At 44.1% G+C, this 19046-nt stretch overlaps 1 protein-coding gene and 1 pseudogene across 4 annotated transcripts in view; both read right to left on the reverse strand.

Annotated features, from left to right (window-relative positions):
• The window catches only part of PTGR1 (prostaglandin reductase 1), a 29979-nt gene extending 12568 nt beyond the window's left edge, over positions 1-17411 (reverse strand). For 2 of the 4 annotated variants that reach the window (XM_086315960.1, XM_086315958.1), the window contains exons 1-7: positions 17369-17411; positions 16855-16930; positions 16069-16184; positions 7908-7953; positions 6939-6995; positions 4412-4579; positions 518-635 (exon numbers count right to left, since the gene is read on the reverse strand). In XM_086315960.1, coding sequence (XP_086172086.1) covers positions 518-635; positions 4412-4579; positions 6939-6995; positions 7908-7953; positions 16069-16174 — 495 coding nt within the window. In that variant the 5' untranslated portion in view covers positions 16175-16184; positions 16855-16930; positions 17369-17411. The remainder of the gene's footprint in view (positions 1-517; positions 636-4411; positions 4580-6938; positions 6996-7907; positions 7954-16068; positions 16185-16854; positions 16931-17368) is intronic. The other 2 variants (XM_086315959.1, XM_086315957.1) reach the window with 1 other exon arrangement.
• LOC147367801 (pleckstrin homology domain-containing family A member 1-like) lies at positions 12019-13920 on the reverse strand (annotated as a pseudogene).
• Positions 17412-19046: the final 1635 nt, after the last annotated feature.

Genomic DNA, 19046 nt, shown 5'->3' on the forward strand with positions numbered 1-19046 from the left:
CCATCAGATCAGATCTCAAGTACAAACACCTGTCCGTATCAGAGCCAGTGTTTCCAAGGCCTGGGTGCCTCCCATGAGTTAGTTCCCAAGCTAGGGCCCCACTTCTCTGGGCTGAGTGCAATAACCTTTGAAATGGGGCCATAGGGGCAGTGACTCTTGGTTGGCTGATCAAGTCCCTTTTTCAGTTGTTCGGGGCAATCACAGAGAAAGGAGATTAAGCTGTAACAAGAGACATTCAGTAAAAACTACGAGAATAGTTCACAAACTCGCTACTGTAGCAGAGTCCATTCCTGATGTGATACCTGCAATGTTATCAAATAACAACATTCAGGTCATCATTGCTGCACCATTTTCCCTGTTCCCCCCATTTCTCAGCCATTCCCAATATCCAACTTCTACAAGAGGTCAACTAGACCAAACTCCCAGAGATGAGGCAAGGTCTGCTGTGTCCACTGCTACCTTCCCAGTGCACACTGTGGGTGTCAAGTGAGTGGTTGTTATGGAGGAAGCCACTTACCTTGAGCTTAGCGATCTGCCCCACAATAGAGCCCACTGCTCCTGCTGCCGCACTAACCAGCACTGTTTCTCCACCCTTCACTCCACAGATGTCCAACAGGCCAAAGTAGGCTGTTAGGCTGAGGGAAGAAAAGCAAGACTATGTGGATAAATGTGTTTCTTTCCTCTGTATCTCATTTATTTATACCCGGAAGACCTTCTCAGCAGCCCAATGCCATGGGTCCAGGTAAAAGACAGAAAATATAGGAAATGGATGTTACCAGCTACCAATGGTCCACTTCCTCCTTCCTTACCTCTAGGAGAGGAATAAAGATGATGGGAACTATGGATGGAACAGTGAGGTGGCTCAAAAAGAGCAGTATCTTGTCCATCCCCAGGCCAGGTTTCAAGGGTGAAGGAACCTTAAACCTTAAACCTTAGGGATCCCAGAACAGAAAGCTTATGCCTCATTCCCATGTAAGTCCTAGGGAGATGATGAGCTTCGTGGGGAAAGCCTCCATGTCATCATGGCACCCTAGTCCCAGAGCAGAGATGACTGTATGTGGATGGTATCTAGGCCTGAGGGGGTCAGGGAGAAACACATTGAGTTTCCCATGCTCTGAAGTGTGAGGAAGAAACAGTCCCCGCATCTTGTTTGAAGTGAAATGCCAAAGTCAGCTGGCGGGGAAAGAAGTAGTGGGCCTGCAAAGATGCAGCTCAGACGGCACCAGCGGGGACGAGGAGAGGAAACCACCATGCCTCAGTAGGGTCCCAGCTCAGAAGGGATGCGGCTGAGGACTCAGTCGGAAAAGTTACACTTTGAAGTCTCAAAGCATAAGACTTATGACCAGCATAAGACTAAGACAGATCCAGAGCAAGAAGTTGTTCCCTGCCTCTACTAGCACTGGGTTTGTGTTAGCCCTAGGACCTTTGCATCTAACCTAGGGAGAAGACAAAGGAAATTATGAGTATGATCCTGAAACGATGTGAGAAATCATTGGTTTAACTAAGGTTTATTTTACTATATCAGCTGGAGATAGAAATGAAACACAGGAGTAGAAAATTTTTAAGTTCTATTTTTGTACCCCTGAGTCTGAGCCCACGAAACCTGTTCCATCATGGTGATTGTTGAGCCACTGGCAAAATTTCAGACAGATTCTTAGAAAGTTATTTCTGTGTAAAACAAAGCTACACGCTGGCATAACTTAAGCTTACTCAGCCTCTGATTACATTTGAGGGCCAGATACAGTTGGGCATTGAAGGGAAAGCAAAGAAGGCAGAGAGCACTTTTTCTGAGGACCCAAAAATCTAAAGTCCCCTTGACCCAGTGTTTTTCAAAAGATGGATGGAACAACCATCTGCCTCAGAATCAACTGAAGTTTTATTAAAAATTTAGATGCCCCGTCCCACTGATTTAAAAATACTGGGACGTGGAAATCTGAATTTAATAGGATTCTAGGTAATTCTTATGAATGCAAACAACTGGGAACCACTACCTTAATGGACGCTGATACCAGAGTGTATGGATAAGTTAGCCTAACTCCCAGAAAGAAGCAGAAGGTATATTTCAGATAGGATCATGCCATCCACAACAATCCTTAGGCTCCCTCCTCCAATATCCCTTCTAGATATTTGCAAAATCAGCCTTTAATTAGATATACTGACTTAAGACATACAGGGTCTTTCCCAAACATCATCTTTTAAAAGTAAACTGGAGAACTTCCCTGGTGTGACAGTGAATAAGTATCCCCTGCCAGTGCAAGGGACGTGAGTTCAATGCCTGGTCTGGAAAGATTGCACATGCTGCAGAGAAGTAAGCCCGTGTGCCACAGTTACTGAAGCCCATGCACTCCGGGGCCTATGAGCCTCAACAACTGAAGCTCCTGTGCCTGGAGCCTGTGCTTCACAACAGGAAAAGCCCCTGCAGTGAGAAGCCCATGCACCACAAGGGACAGCAGCCCCCACGTGCAACTGGAGAAAGCCTGAGTGCAGCAACAGAGACCCCGCACAACCCCCCAAAAATTAATTACAAAGTAATAAAAGAATAAAAGTAAACTGGAGATAAGATGGAGACGCCAACAATAAAGAAAATTTAAGGTATACTTTGGATGAAGGGTGACTGGATAGAATCAACATGTTGGAGAGAAAAACACTTAAACTCTTGCAGCCAAAGAGGAAGACAGAGGTCCCATTGACAGAAATAATGCAATACTTTGGGAGGATGTGAAATCTTTGGAGACAGCTGAAAGAGACAGACTGGACAGCTGAAAGTCCCTAGGTTTCAAAGTTCAACTTCTTTCATAGATGAGCAGAAGCTCCTGGATTCTGGAAGTGTTGATCCATCCTGTTGATAAGCGGCTCATCTAGGCAAAAATTCTCAAAGAATGGGTGATGTGTTGCTAGGGGAGGCTAGAAATGTGGCTTGTATAACCCCTCCCACCCAGTCTTTGAGAACCACTGTATGAAGTTGATTGGAGTAAAAACGTACTCCTTAGGGACTTGGAACAGGTGAATGAGAAATGTACCCACAAATGAATAAATTGTCTTCTGTTTTAGAATTCAAATCTCCTAATATTTTATGAATTATTTTCTCTCCAACTAAGTCATGGGAGACTGACCTTGTGGTTTCTTCATGTCTGCCTTCACCCCTGTGCTCCTACCCCTGGGTCACAATTTAGAGAGAACGATGGGTGGAATAATACGGTGAGAGGAAGTGCTGTCACTGTAGAGGGCACAGGCCTGCCAGGAAAGATCGAGAAGGGCTGTCATTCTGTTTAGTGCCCACTATTTGTATGTAAGAAGGCATCGCTAAGTCACTTCGGTAGGGTCTGACTCTTTGCAGCCACATGGACTGTAGCCCACCAGACTCCTCAGTCTATGGGCTTCTCCAGGCAAGAATACTGGAGTGGGTTGCCATGCCCTCCTCCAGGGAATCTTCCTGACCCAGGGATCAAACCTGCGTCTCTTAAATCTCCCGCATTGGCAGGCGGGTTCTTTACCACTAGCGCCACCTGGGCGGCCCAAGAAGGCATTAAGCGTCCTCTAATTTCACAATGTTGTCTCCTGATTGTGGGACTTCTGAGGAGTTCAAATTCTGAGTGTTACATGAACTTGAGATGTAAGGGACTGGTTATGCAGGAGGCTGATCATTCATTTCATTCTCTAGAAGTCCTCCAAAAGGTTAAAAAGAAGGAGGGCAGAAGAGTGGGAAGAAGGAAAGAAGGGAGAAAAAGATCACATAACTTAAAGAAACTCTTCAGCCTAGAAAAGTTTTGGGGACTCCGAAAGGAATTCTGTCAACCTTGCTTCTCCAGGGCACGAGAAGAACCTTGAGGTGCAGACAGCAGCTGGGGCCTGGAGAGCAGATGCAGGATCAACTGACCAGGAGTCTTCCTGAGCGCCAGGCCAAGAGACACTGGGCTATTTTAAAGCTATCCACCCTGAGTGACTGTACAACTATTGTGATTCATCTCAGTTATTAAATTTCAGATCCCCTGACACCTCTGGAAACTCAGATGTCGAAAGATGGTGAGGAATCAGAGGTGATACAGAAAGGCCAAGGTACATTGAACTTTCTCTCCCTTTTAAGCTCTGAAACAGAGGCAGATGAGTGAGGGGTGAAGGAAGACCTTTCCAGGGACTGAAGGAGCTGGTTTCTTTGTGTCACCACTTGCCGGAGGCTTGAGAGGGACCATGCTGCATGCTGTTCCTCACTGGCACTTCCTCCTTGTACCTGAGCCCTCCTCTCTCCCCTCCAGCCCCTCTTCTTCCCTTCTTAGTCCCATCATCCTCTCTAATCCACTCCTGAGCTTAGAATGCCTCAAGTCTCTTCTTGTTATTCAAGCTCTGGACCAACCATTTTGGAAAACCAAAACGTCAGGGATTCAAACGAGTGAAATATACCCATGAAACTCACCCGGGCATGCCAACCGTTCCCAGAGCCAGAGACAGTGGTAACGTGTCTGGCCACTCTGCAAGCACCTTTTCCAGTTTTTCCCCATTAGAAATGGAATGCGTTGTCCAGCCAGAAGGAGCCAGCACAATAGTTCCTGTTGGGAAGGCTGAATTTTTACTTTCCACAACTCTGAAAGAGAAAGCACATTCAGACGCGTGAGACCCCTTTCCTTTCAAGGGAGTCTGTATGCTGCATGGTTAGTGTCCACAAAGGGCACTGAGTTTCATAGTCCTTGATCAAATAGCCTACCACATCTCTCCATCAGAATAGCCACTGGTCTCTCCTTGAGAAAACAACATGGGCCATCAGAGAGGAATTCTCAACTGGTCCAGCATCTGTCCCTGTCCTCACTCACTCCTCTCTAAGCATGAGAAGTTCATCCTCTGGCTCAAGGTGACCCGGACATCATCTCTTCTCTTCTTCAGAGGCTGCCCTTCATCTCTCAGCCCTTCCTCTCTCTTGAGTCCTCAACATTTCCTCTCTCACTGTCCCTCTCCCTCAGCATGGAAGTATGATCTACTTCACTATTATTCAATCTCATCCTATATGAAGAAAACTTTAGGCCATGAGACAAAAATGGATAAATGAAGAGATATATACCTTGTGTTTGGAGAGAAATATTGTAAATAAGTTTCCCCTAAATGAATCTATAAAGTCATTAAAATCCCAACAAAAATCCAAATAAGATTTCAATAAATGGTATTATAACTTGCTAGTCATTTGAAGCATAAACACTTTAGTCCTTGCTCCAAAATAAAAATTAAATTTCTAGAAGATAAAATATAACATACTATAAGGAAAAGTGAATAAATATTGTAGCAATTTTGGAGGGGAGAATGCCATTCTAATCACGAAATTTTATCACATAAAAATTTTCAGCTATAATTGGACACAAAAGAAAGATAAACAAAGGCCCAAATGTTGTCAGTACTAATATTCATAACACACAAGAAGTTTTACAGATCATTTTAAAGGATGAAAAGACTTAAAAGAAAAAGGCAAATGACATGAACAGATAATTCACAGAAGAAAACCATTAATTTTCAAAGAGAATGTCAACATCACTAATAATGAAAGAAATGCAAATTAAACTAAGCATTGAATAAGCAAGATCAGTTAACTATCATTTATTCACTTCAAATTGCCAAGAGTGATAATTAGCAATGATCATAGAGTTACCAAGGAAATAAGTTCTTTAAGACACTCTTGGTAGGAATGGATATAATCTTTTTGAAGTGAAATCTGTCGTTATTGCTTCAAATGAAAATGTACATCTTCTTTGACCTAGAATTTACACTTCTGGGGATTCAATATAAAGCAATAGTCATCCAGGTAGGCAAAGAATACAGAGACATACTCAGATCGATGTATGCATATTCCTTGCAGAACTATTTTCAGTAGAAAAAACTGGAAAGAGCTGTTATCAGGAGTAGATAAGTTAAATGTCAGGTATCAATGGAATGGGCTTCTCAAGTGGCTCAGAAGTAAAGAGTCTGCCTGCCAATGCAGGAGATGCAGTTTTGACCCCTGATCTGGGAAGATCCCCTGCAGTAGGAAATGGCAACCCACTCCAGTATTCTTACCTGAGAACCCACAGACAGAAGAACCAGGAGGACTACAATCCATGGGGGTTGCAAAGAGTAGGACTTAGTGACTGAAGAACAATAAAAACAATGGAGTAATCTGCAAGCCATTAAGAGGTAAGTGGTATATTTATACACTGTCAACAAAAGATAGCCATGACATATTGAGGAAAAGCAATTTGCTGAAGGGCTTTTAATTCCCTTAAAGATTATAAATATTAGTACATGTACTGAACAATTTTTGAAATAATAATACATTAACGACAGTCATCTCTAAGGTTCAGATGATGGGGGAACTTTTAGTTTCCAATATATAAATTTTTATCTTATTTGAATTTTTATAATAATCAGGAACTGCATGAATACACTTTTTTTTTAGTACTTAAAAGTAAGGATAGCAAAGCTAAGTTGCAATGATAAGAATTTCACCTTCTTCCCTCCCCATCCCCATTTCACTTTCTTTCTCCAAGAAAGTGAAGTCGCTCAGTTGTGTCTGACTCTTTGTGACCCCATGGACTGTAGCCTCCCAGGGTCCTCTGTCCATGGGATTTTCCAGGCAAGAATACTGGAGTGGGTTGCCATTTCCTTCTCCAGGGGATCTTCCCAACCCAGGGATCGAACCCGGGTCTCCCTCATTGCAGGCAGACGCTTTACCATCTGAGCCACCAGGGAAACCCTCAAAAGTAAGGATAGCAAAGCTAAGTTGCAATGATAAGAAGTTCGCCTTCTTTCCTCCCCATCAGCTAGTCAGGAAAAGGACAGATTTCCCAGGTAATTTCCAAGTTGAACAGTGAGTGACCCACGCAACCTGAAGAGATTGTAAGAGTGATGGACAGAAACAGGGCCCAGCAGGAGGTGAAGGGGAGACATATTTTCCAAGCAGTGGGACAAAAGGATATCACTACCTGGCCACTTGCTCTCCCATCATCATGTCACCCTCCTTCAAGCTTTTTGCCATAATTCTGAAACAAAACAAAACCATTCTTAATATATAGGAGCATCTGGGAGGAAATTGTCTTAAGTTTCAAGCCAAATGGAAAACCACTAGGGAAGTGTATATAAAACTGAAACCAGCCACATGAGGGCAGTACCACTAGGTGGAATTGGGGAGGAAAGCTGTAACAGGCAGTTTTGATCTGGTAGTATTTTTCTATGAAATGAACGTGAGAATCTTACCATCACGCTCAATTGTGGCTGAATTTCTACCAATGACTTTGAAAACATAACCCAGGTACCACTGGGCACTTGTTACCCAAAACACTAGACATGCAAAAAGAAATGCTAGTTAACATCTGGAAATACATTTTTCACTTTAGATCTGAATCTCTATCAATCAACTGTGAAAAAAATTTATTTAAAAGAATGATGACTGCATTGTCCACCTAGGCAAAAAGTTATTGACTCAGTGGCCAATGAAAGCTTTTATTCCCTCCCCACCCCGAATTGCTTACTAAGTACACACAGTTCAGTCAGCTGCAGATTACCTAAATTACAAGAATATATGTAAAGGAAAGGCAAGAAAATCTAATTTTAGTCTCAGCCATCTTCCTATACCCAAATCATTTGCCAACAGTGACATGGAAAAACTGGAGTTTGGCTTATTTCTTCTTTTAGTGTTTTGGGAAGCAATTCTGATAAATGATGAGGGGCAAATTGAACACAATAAGATAGGGGATGCTTGTAAAATAAAGGGGCCAGTGTTGTCTACCACCATTCTGCTCAGACTTTTGCCTGAAAAAGATGAGCATCTGTGAATCCCATCACTGACATCATACTGGGAGAAATGAGGAAGTGACAGTGGATTATTCTAAGATTGCCCATGGCAAGGTAGTATCCAATGCACAACATAAGAATTTTCCAGAAGAAAATAATACCTCATGTAAGGATCCACAGTCAAGTACAAAGCTTCCAGCAGGACCTCTGCAAAATAAAGCATTCCACAGGCAATTAGAAACCTTGGCCTTGTGCCTTATCTCTGGCCTTCTCAATGAACAAAGACAGTCTTTTTGCTTCAAGCTTATGCTCTCATCTGTGCTTTCTGGATGTTTTTTTGTTTTAGAATTAATTTTGAACATTTATTCTCATCATTACAGTTGGACATATAAAGAGATCAGACACAAAAGTAAACATTGGGAAGCACACATATATTTCCATTCTGAAAGAAGTCATGTTATAGTTACAGAAAAAAATGCAGCAAATATTAAGGTATTCAAAGTAATTTTTTAACAATTCAGATGTGGCATACTTACAACAAAAGTATAAGTTTTAAAATAATTAAATAATTTTCATAGAATCATAAAAGTACTGAGATAAAGAGACCCTGAAACTCACAAGAACATTTTCCTATGCTATTGAATACAAGGGTAGTTCTATAAAAAGTCCCAAAATAAAGCTAATATTTTTCCACTCTGAAGTATATTAAATTACCATACCAAAATATTAAAATGAACACGCAATATGGAAGCTGTACCAAAGAAAACAGTATTAAAGTCCTGAATATTACCAACTGTCTGCCCAATATGTCTTAGGTGTGTTCATGAAAAATGAGCTTTCTAAAAGAGCCGATGTAATGGATATATCTGCAGAGAAAGAGAATAAATAAAGCTTTTTCATTCTATCATTTTCAAATGTAACTGCAAAAAAGAAAATCTAATATAAGTTTTCAAAGTATTAGCTTATGAATAAAAATGTGGAGTGGTGCATTCTTTATGCATTTGGATTTTTAAACTGATGCTATGATCATTGTAGTAAAATAGATAGTAACATCTAGACCCCAAAACTGTAGTAAGAAATCCACTCCCTCTTTCTCTTTCTCAAACAAGAAGTCATCTTAGAAAATGGAAAGGAGAAACAGTGACATGTGTGAATTCAAAACAACACAGTACTATAATGTGGCAAAAAATCATAAAAACAGCAGCATGTGAAATTCAAGACTATTTTCTTAGAGCAAATGTTTAAGACTGAACCATAAAAACACTACTTGGTCATACTGGTCTATTATTCAACTCCTGAAATAATGACTTTTTAGAGAGGTGCTTATATTTATGATATCCCCATGATTAAATGTATACTCAAATTTGTGTTTTAAAACATATATTGAGGGGCTTCCATGGCAGTCTAGTTAAGACTTAACCTTCCAATGCAGGGGGCTAAGATCCCATATGCTTTGGGGCCAAAAAACCAAAACATAAAACAGAGGCAATAATGTAACAAATTCAATAAAACACTTTAAAATTGGTCCACATTAAACAAATCTTTAAAAAAGACACATTTAAAATATAAATATTACACAGATAGTAGAATAACAGTATTCCAGTATCTCTAACACAAAATGGCATGTTATTTAGCACATTAACCTATGCTACTGAAAATTAATTTTATCCCAATTGTATAAAACCCATCATGTAGGACTTTTGAGTACATTAATCTCAAAACAGTCCTAAACAAGATTAAAAAACACAGACACTTGAATATAGATTAATAGTGACAAAAAAGCAGAGACTATGATCACGTGACTAAGGGTCTTTACATAGAAACTTGAGGTCCTTACATATAAATTTGAGGTCTTTCACTGATCCAAATATAGAAGAAAGAGCCGAAGAGCTGACACACTGGAAAAGACCCCGATGCTGGGGAAGATGGATGGCAAAAGAAGCGGGCGACAGAGGATGAGATGCTTGGATGGCATCACTGACTCAACGGACGTGAATTTAAACAAACTCCAGGAGTCTTTACATATAAACTTGAGGTCTTTCACTTACCCAAACATGGACGTAAGGACTATTTACAAAACTTTGACAAGAAAATCAAATCTCCAAGAAGTTTCACGGCAAAGAATTTTCACAAAATGCTGTACATCTTGACTAAAGTTTTACAAATGTCCGAGTTATAGCTTATTTGAATTCTAATTCTCCCCCCTTCCTCCACCCCAGTATAACCCACAACCCTTACTGCTAGTCCAATAATATCCTCTATGCAAAACTCACTGCTCACCTTGAGATTCAGAGCATCAAAAATGGTTATAATTTCAAAACTGTCCAATTTATAGTGTACATTTTACAGCGCCACAGATGATGTCAAGAGTTTGGATATCTTTGGCACTATTTCATTCAATAATATTAACCAATAAGAATGCGTAGAGTTTGAACATCTGATAGGAAGTCACAGTGGCATTTTAAAAATAACCAAAATACTTAAGAAGCATTTTCATGTTTTAAATTGTGAAACATTTAAACTGTCAAATTCACTAGGAAAAAAATGTCACACACACACTTTTATCACCGTGTGAAAACAAAGCATCAGACAGTTGCTACTGAGACACATTAGGGCTTTTTTCTTTTCTTTTTAAAAGAGACTGTTACTGAGCCCAAGCTCGTTCTGCTCGCCAGAGTGTGGAGGGGCTCACTCTGGCACTGGCCAAGGGTGCAGCAAAGCCGCTACTGCACCCTGAGTAGAAAGATGCGACCCAAGAAAGCGGCCGGGTCTCAGGAAGTAACGGGCTGCTCTAGCAAGGTCATCCTCAAGCTCTCAAGGAGCAAGACATGTGGGCAGCGGAAACCGCGATGGCCGCGCAGGAGGAGTTGACATGCCTGTTACTGGGATCCTGTCTGACGTGGCAGGCACCCTGGACTCAGCCTGCCACTGGCTTCCCCGGTCAGTTTTGACCTATGAAGTGGCCGGGGAGCTGGCATCCCTCGAGCGGAGCTCCCACCTGGCCGCTTGCACAGTGGGTGGGCAGTGGGCACAGGCTGGTCTGGTGGGCTAGAGCTGTGGCGGAGTGGTCTCTGCCTTAGATGCCCATGCCAGCTGGCTCCAGGGAAAGAGCAAGAAAGGGCCCATCACACTTTGGGTAGGCCACTATTACAAAACTATATTTAGTTAGGTTACTCCCTAGCTTCTTGGCTTGCTGTTGTCTGACTCTTTGTGACCCCATGAACTGCAGCACACCAGGCTTCCCTGTCCTTCACTATCTCCCTGAGTTTGTTCAAATTCATGTCCATAGAGTCGGTGATGCCATCCGGCCATCTCATCCTCTGCCAACCCCTTTTGCCCTCAATCTTTCTTAGCATCAGGGTCTTTTCCAATGAGTCAGTTCTTTGCATCAGGTGGCCAAAGTATTGGAGCTTCAGCTTCAGCCCTCAGTCCTTCCAATGAATACTCAGATCGATTTCCTTTAGGATTGACTGCTTTGATCTCCTTGCAGTTCAAGGGATTCTCAAGAGACTTCTCTAGCACCACAGTTCAAAAGCATCAATTCTTCAGTGCTCAGCCTTCTTTATGGTCCAACTCTCACATCCATATGTGACTACTGGAAAACCATAGCTTTGACTAGATGGACATTTGTCAGCAAAGTAATGTCTTTGCTTTTTAATATGCTGCCTAGGTTTGTCATAACTTTCCTTCCAAGGAGCAAGCATCTTTTAATTGCATGGCTGCAATCACTGTCTCCAGTGATTTTGGAGCCCAAGAAAATAAAATCTGTCACTGCTTCTACTTTTTCCCCTTCTATTTGCCTTGAAGTGATGGGAACAGATGCCATGATCTTAGTTCTTTGAAAGTTGAGTTTCAAGCCAACTTTTTCCCTCATCAAGAGGCTCTTTAGTTTCTCTTTGTTTTCTGCCATTAAAGTGGTATCATCTGTGTATCTGAGGTTGTTGATATTTCCCCCCGGGCAATCTTTATTCCAGCTTGTAACTCATCCAGCCTGGCATTTCACATGATGTACTCATGATGTTAAATAAACAGGCTGACAATATAGCCTTGTCATACTCCTTTCCCAATTTTGAACCAGTCAGTTGTTCCATGTAAAGTTCTAACTGTTACTTCTTGACCCGCATACAGGTTTCTCAGGAGACAGGTAAGGTGGTCCTGGTATTCCCATCTCTTTAAGAATTTTCCACAGATTGTTGTGATCCACACAGTTAAAGACTTTAGTGTAGTCAATGAAGTTGACTGGAATTCCCTTGCTTTGTCTATGATTCAACAAATGTGGGCAATTTGATCTCTGGTTCATCTGCCTTTTCTAAACCCATTTTGTTCTTGGCTTACCAGCTTATAAGAGAGGATGGCAATGATGCAGGATACTATATGCATTAAAACCCATTTCCCCTTTATGACTGAGGAGAAGCCTTGTGAAAGAACACTGAGGGCGGATGAGGCAGGTCAGGCTCCACGTGTTTCCGCCTGACATACACATCACTGGCTGGAAGGCCCATGTCCTCCAAGTCCACAGGGTCACAAACTTGTTCCTGAGGATGATTTTTACTTTGAAGTTTTAGCAGAGCGTGTTCAGTCACTGTGGAAGCTGGTTCTCTTGGAAAAGACAGTCAAGCTTTTGAAGTTCCCTGGCTTGACCTTGGCAAGAGATTCATAAAATCCTTCCTCCAAAGGGTTGCTGCGAGAGGCTGTGGAATGTGGGGTGGCTGCTGCAGCACTGGCAGAGCAGAGTGCATGTTCGGATTCGGAAGGACTGTTGGAATGCTCTTCTGTATACACAGATTTCACAGCCTTCTTCCTGCGGCATAGAAGATGCAGATCTGCGGGTCCTGCAGCACTACAATGGCACCCAAAACGGCTTGCATCCAACTGTGCCATCAGCCTGCACATAGAAAGTTCAGGACGATGTTACAGTGTCAAAGAGGGTGTCCCTGATCATCATGTCACTTTGCTGACGTTCCTGGACTTGATGAAGCTCTTTAAGTGGTTGTATGCGGAGAGGTTCCTTTTTCAGTCCAGATCTGAGTAGGCTATTGTGTTTCCATCCAGCTGAAAACATCTTCTTTTTCAGTTTTTCATCACTGCTCCTTGTTCGACACAATAACCAGCTTTGATCACTGCACTGTCTGAAGGCAGTTTGGGAGTAAAGTAAGGAAGATGGCTTTGTGACCGCTTCACCTTATTTCTGTCAATAGTTTCACCACATTCGTTTACTTCTCTTTGCTGAGTTGGGGTAACAATGGGCACACCTCAACAGTGTCAGTTCTGTAAGACGTTTGCTTCTTTCACATTCACCTTGGCGACTTGGGTTATCAGAATGAGGCTGTGGTGGGCAGCTGGATGGGAGAGAGGCTCAAGAAGGAGGGGATATATTATACTTGGTGGCTCAGTGGTAAAGAATCCATTTGCCAGTGCAGGAGATCTGCTGTCCAATCCCTGGGTTGGAAAGACTCCCTGGAGAAGAAAACAGCAACCCACTCCAGTATTCCTGCCCAGGAAATCCCATGGACAGAGGAGCCTGTTGGGCTACAGTCCGTGGGGTCGAAAACAGTCAGACAGGACTTAGCAACTAAACAACAAATAGCTGATTCACATTATTGTACAGCAGAAACCAACACAACATTGTAAAGAACTTACCCTCCAATTAAAAATAAATTAAAAAAAAGAAAAAGATTAATACCTCATTTGGTACTGTAAATTTTATAGCTTTGTTTACCACATTTACTCATTCTACTAGATCCTGCTGATCACTGACTTGTAGGAAATATTTTCTCCTCCCTGCATTCACAGCAAAACAGAAGTCAGCCTTTGGCCTTTGCTTAGTTGCATTCTTGACCTTTGAAATGTGGGTAAGTTTAATGACTCCAACAGTGATGGTGGATCCAGAAGGCAGGTTCTGTGGATGATCCCCGTACCAAACAAAACTCTCTTCTCTGGGATCCAGTGTGAAGTACCTCGGGAAAAAATGTCCACTGTTTGCACCTTCTTCACTGTCTAAGAAACCACAAATGCGGTTCTGACAAGCCACGTAAAGCCTTTCCCAGCTTGAACATTACACAGCGCCCCGCCTATCCCTGAGCCGCCCAGCGGGCTTCAACGAGCTCTGAGCTCTACGGCGCCTCTCCCTGACCCGGCGCCGCCGCGATTATCGATTATTGCACCAGTCTTCATGTCTGTCCTTGACCTGGAACACCCGGGTAGGCCTGCCCCGCGTCCCACAGGTACCGAGCTTCGAGTTGGGGAGCAGGGGAAAGAGATGGCCCCCACGAAGGCTCACCCGCACACTGCGCACTGGTGACCACGCAGCCTCAGCCCCACCAGATGGCAGCCAAGATTCCGGAGCGAGCACTTCCTGTGCTTTCTCTTATGTCTATTTACTCAGCATTCACTTCATGCTTTACATAGATTATTTCCTATGATGTTCTGAACAATTATTGTTTCCATTTTATTAAAGCTTAGGTTGAAACTCCAGTACTTTGGCCATCTCATGCGAAGAGTTGACTCATTGGAAAAGACTCTGATGCTGGGAGGAATTGGGGGCAAGAGAAGGGGAGGACAGAGGATGAGATGGCTGGATGGCATCACTGTCTCGATGGACGTGAGTCTGAGTGAACTCGGGGAGTTGGTGATGGACAGGGAGGCCTGGCGTGCTGCGATTCATGGGGTTGCAAAGAGTCGGACATGACTGAGAGACTGATCTGATCTGATAAGTATCTTGCCCAGGGCCACATTTGTAACTGCTAGGCCACGGGAGTCACATAGGGTTTTATTATCAGCCCATTAGTATTTTACAATGCATGCATTTTCCTGGAGTAACTCTCATGCACCCATCCTCTGGAATTTTGATTCTGGGTTTTGGCTATGGCAACCTAGATGGATGGATAACAGTAACCCTGTTAGTTAATTGCATGCCTGTTACCCAAAGCTTACCTGCCTGAAAACAGCCCTTAGCAGATGTTCTGCAAAGCTCATCTCCAAACACGTGATGGGGTGCCTTGCCGTTTCTCTCCCTTCAACTTCCTCAGGCTTGCCTCATCCTTCCAGTTCCCCCAAGGGGATGGGAGGCCCCTCAGTGAAGAAGCTTTCCCCTCCTTGTTTGCTCCAGGGATAAGTCTGAGCTCTGCACACAGCTGCTAGCAGTGCAGCCCCACTGTTATCATGGGACAGAGAGGAAATCCTCCCCCATGCCTGGCCAAAGTCAGGAAGAACCATGCCCCCAGGCGTGTGTTGCAATTACCAAGGAAAGAAGAGGAATCCTCCAACATGACATCGAAGCTTCACAGAGACAACCTTGGAAAGGTCTCAGCCGTAGATGTGAAAGGGCCACAGATACTACCCATCGCTGTGTGGGAGTGTCTTTGCCATCTTCCCACCAAAAAGTCTACGGTGGGACCTCCCTGGTGGTCCAGAGGTTTAGACTTCACGTTCCCGTGCAGGGGGTGCAGGTTCGGTTCCTGGTCAGGTAGCTAAGACCCCACATGCCTCTTGGCCAAAAAAACCAAAGCATAAAACAGAAGCAATATTGCAACAAATTCAATAAAGGCTGAAAAAAATAGTCCACATTAAAAAAAAAATCTTAAAAAGGAAAAAGAATTCTGCTACTGCTGCTGCTAAGTCACTTCAGACGAGTCCAACTCTGTGCGACCCCATAGACGGCCTCCTACCAGGCTGCTCTGTCCCTGGGATTCTCCAGGCAAAACATTGGAGTGGGTTGCCATTTCCTTCTCCAATACATAAAAGTGAAAAGTGAAAGTGAAGTTGCTCAGTTGTGTCTGACTCTTAACGACCTCATGGACTGCAGCCTACCAGGCTCCTCCGTCCATGGGATTTTCCAGGCAAGAGTACTGGAGTGGGGTGCCATTGCCTTCTCCAAAAAGAAGTCTGTGGCCATACTTTGAATTTGGGCTTAGCTATGTGACTTGCTTTGATGAATAGCATATTAGCAAACAGTCCTTGCACATTGGAGCTTGCCAGTTCTAGGCAGCAGCTTGCCTGCTGCTCTAGATTTATGAAATCACAGAAAATAACAAAGAGCTCAAACCAGCATGTTAGAAAGGCCACAGAGAGGAGAACTCAGGAGTGCACCCTCAGAAGGACAGTTGACATGACATATGAGTAATGTCCATCCTGAAGGAACCATTTAGCCCATATAAGATGTACAGAATGCTTGCCGACTTAATCCTGCCTAAACTGCCAACCCACAGAATCGTGATCTAGTAAATGATTGTTTTAAGTCTCTAAATGTTGGGGTGGTTTGTTGTTCAGCAAAAGTGAACTGACACAGTCTCTTCCAACTTAAATCTCATGAGTATGACTTACCTCCATCTTTTAAGGGTGGAAGTTCAACTGTCTTCAGTTCAAAGTCACTGTTAGTAGGGTAACCTACAAAATGTTTCTTCAGGGTCCAGCTCTTTGCATGAACCATCCTGAAGCTCCTAGAATCAGTAAACATGCAGTCAGTGTCATGATGTGACTGATTTCTTATGGCTTCTGAGTGTTGCCCGAAGGCAAACAGAGGGTTTACCCATCATCAACTTTATCATTTAACCTCAATCATGTTTATTTAGTATTCACTGTTCCTCCTGCTGTTCTAAGCACAGCATACTTATCTCATTTTACCCTCATAACTTCCCTGTAAGAGGGGTATTATTATCATTGCCAGGGCACAGTGTACAGATGAGGAAATGAGTCTACCTTAGAAATTTCCAAGGCAAGTAACAATATTAACCTACACAGACTTTTCCTAGCCACTGCTAAGGCTAGGAAGTGAACAGATACCTGGAGTGCAGATATTCCATTTCTCTCCTCATATGAAGTGAATTCTAAGAAAAAGCATCAAACACAAAGAACCTACTAGAAGTCCATGCACGTCTTTCAGACAGAGCGCTGCCTTCTAAGACAAGCAGTCTCCAAAACTGACAGCCACTGGGTGGCGATGCTGCTCAGCCTCATTTTCAAACGCGCGTTTTCTTTGGCAGCAAAGAATTAATCAAGAGTACATTTGCCAGCACCCAAGGCCAAGAGAAGAGAATTCAAGTGACCCCGAGCTCTTGGGTCAGAATATTTTGCTTGGAGCGATGTAGGTGGTTCGAGCCGCAACCTTACCGTGCCTAACTGTCTTCCCCCTTCAAAAAGGCAGCCGCTGAGAATTTTGGATTCGCCGTTAAGTCCGGAAGCACCCCTGCAAGGCGGACGACCACAGACGCAGGCGAGGATCAAGAGAAGTCCCACCCGCCAGAGAATGGGGTCCAGGATCACTCACCCCCGGATCCCACCCCCTCGCCTTGCCCATACGCTGGCGTTAAACTCCCGCCTTTCTTCTTCCACGCTTGTGCCACTTTTGCTGTCCCACAAGTTCCTTGCTAGCCCCCTGCCCGGTGCAGGGGGCTACGCCTGCACCCCCAAATGCTGCCAGGCCATGCCCTTCTCTTAGGCAGCCATCTGCGATCTCTAAGAACCTGCAGGGAGCAGGAACATGGCCGGGACATCCTGCTTTCAAGTTTCCTCTGAGTGCAAGACGCAGAGGTTACCCAGCATTAGGAGAGGGCGAGCACCGGGCAAACGCTGTGCCATGGCGGGTCCAGGTACCCTAGAGGTGCGGGAGCAGACGTTTACTTACGAGTCTGCAGGATCCGCTTCCCGAAGCCGGAGGTTGGGACTGCGGAGCACAGTTAGGGGAGCAGGAATTTAGGGCTGGTCTCAACAGAGGGTGGGGCTTCTTCCAGGGCAGGACTGCTGGGAGAGTTTACAGGAGGGAAAACCAGGATTCCAGGAGAGAGAGCGATAGCGAGCAAGCGAGAGAGTGTGTGTGTGTGTGTGTGTGTGTGTGTCTGTGTCTGTGTGGGTGTGCGCATGCGCGTGTGCGTGTCTGTGTGTGTGTAGGGGGTTCTTGCAACATTAAAAGCCTCCACTGGAGCCCTGCCCGGGTAGTACTGTGTCTGCTTCAGTGTCTTAACTGGAAACCCACTGCAAGAGGCTGCCTGGGAACCAGCTGCTCCCCAGCCTCCCAGGCAGGGAGGAGGGGCACAAAGCCGGGTCCCCCAGAGGCCTGAGCCAGAGAGCTCCTCCTCAGCCTTGCCGCTTTCAGTTCAGTTCAGTTCAGTCGTTCAGTTGCTCAGTCGTGTCCTACCCTTTGCGACCCCATGGACTGCAGCACGCCAGGCCTTCCTGTCCATTACCAACTCCCGGAATTTACTCAAACTCATGTCCATTGAGTCGGTGATGCCATCCAACCACCTCATCCTCGGTCTTCCCATTCTCCTCTTGCCTTCTATCTTTCCCAGCATCAGGGTCTTTTCAAGTGAGTCAGTTCTTCGCATCAAGTGGCCAAAATATTGGAATTTCAGCTTCAACACCAGTCCTTCCAATGAATATTCAGGACTGATTTCCTTTAGGATGGACTGGTTGGATCCCTGTGCAGTCCAAGGGACTCTCAAGAGCCTTCTCACACACCACAGTTTAAAAGCATCAGTTCTTCGGGGCTCGGCTTTCTTTACAGTCTAACTCTCACATCCATACATGACTATTGGAAAAATCATAGCCTTAACTAGACAGACCTTTGTTGGCAAAGTAGTGTCTCTGCTTTTTAATATGCTGTTTAGGTTGGTCATAACTTTGCTTCCAAGAGGTAAGCGTCTTTTAATTTCATGGCTGCAGTCACCATCTGCAGTGATTTTGGAGCCCAAAAAAGAAAGTCCGCCACTGTTTCCACTGTTTCCCAATCTATTTGACATGAAGTGATGGGACCAGATGCCATGATATTAGTTTTCTGAATATTAAGTTTTAAGCCAACTTTTTCACTCTCCTCTTTCACTTTCATCAAGAGGCTCTTCAGTTCTTGTTCGATTTCTGCCATAAGGGTGGTGTCATCTGCATATCTGAGGTTATTGATATTTTCCCCAGCAGTCAGAGAAGGCAATGGCACCGCACTCCAGTACTCTTGCCTGGAAAATCCCATGGATGGAGGAGCCTGGAAGGCTGTAGTCCATGGGGTCGATGAGGGTCGGACATGACTGAGCGACTTCACTTTCACTTTTCACTTTCATGTATTGGAGAAGGAAATGGCAACCCACTCTAGTGTTCTTGCTTGGAGAGTCCCAGGGACGGGGGAGCCTGGTGGGCTGCTGTCTATGGGGTCGCACAGAGTTGGACTCGACTGAAGTGACTTAGCAGCAGCAGCAGCTTGATTCCAGCTTGTGCTTCATCCAACCCAGCATTTCTCATGATGTACTCTGCATAGAAGTTAAATAAGCACGATGACAATATACAGCCTTGACATACTCCTTTCCCATTTGGAA

The sequence above is a fragment of the Bos grunniens genome, chromosome 8, assembly GCF_055505025.1.
Source record: "Bos grunniens cultivar Pamir isolate PY7600 chromosome 8, Bosgru_T2T1.0, whole genome shotgun sequence".
Lineage (NCBI taxonomy): Eukaryota > Metazoa > Chordata > Mammalia > Artiodactyla > Bovidae > Bos > Bos grunniens.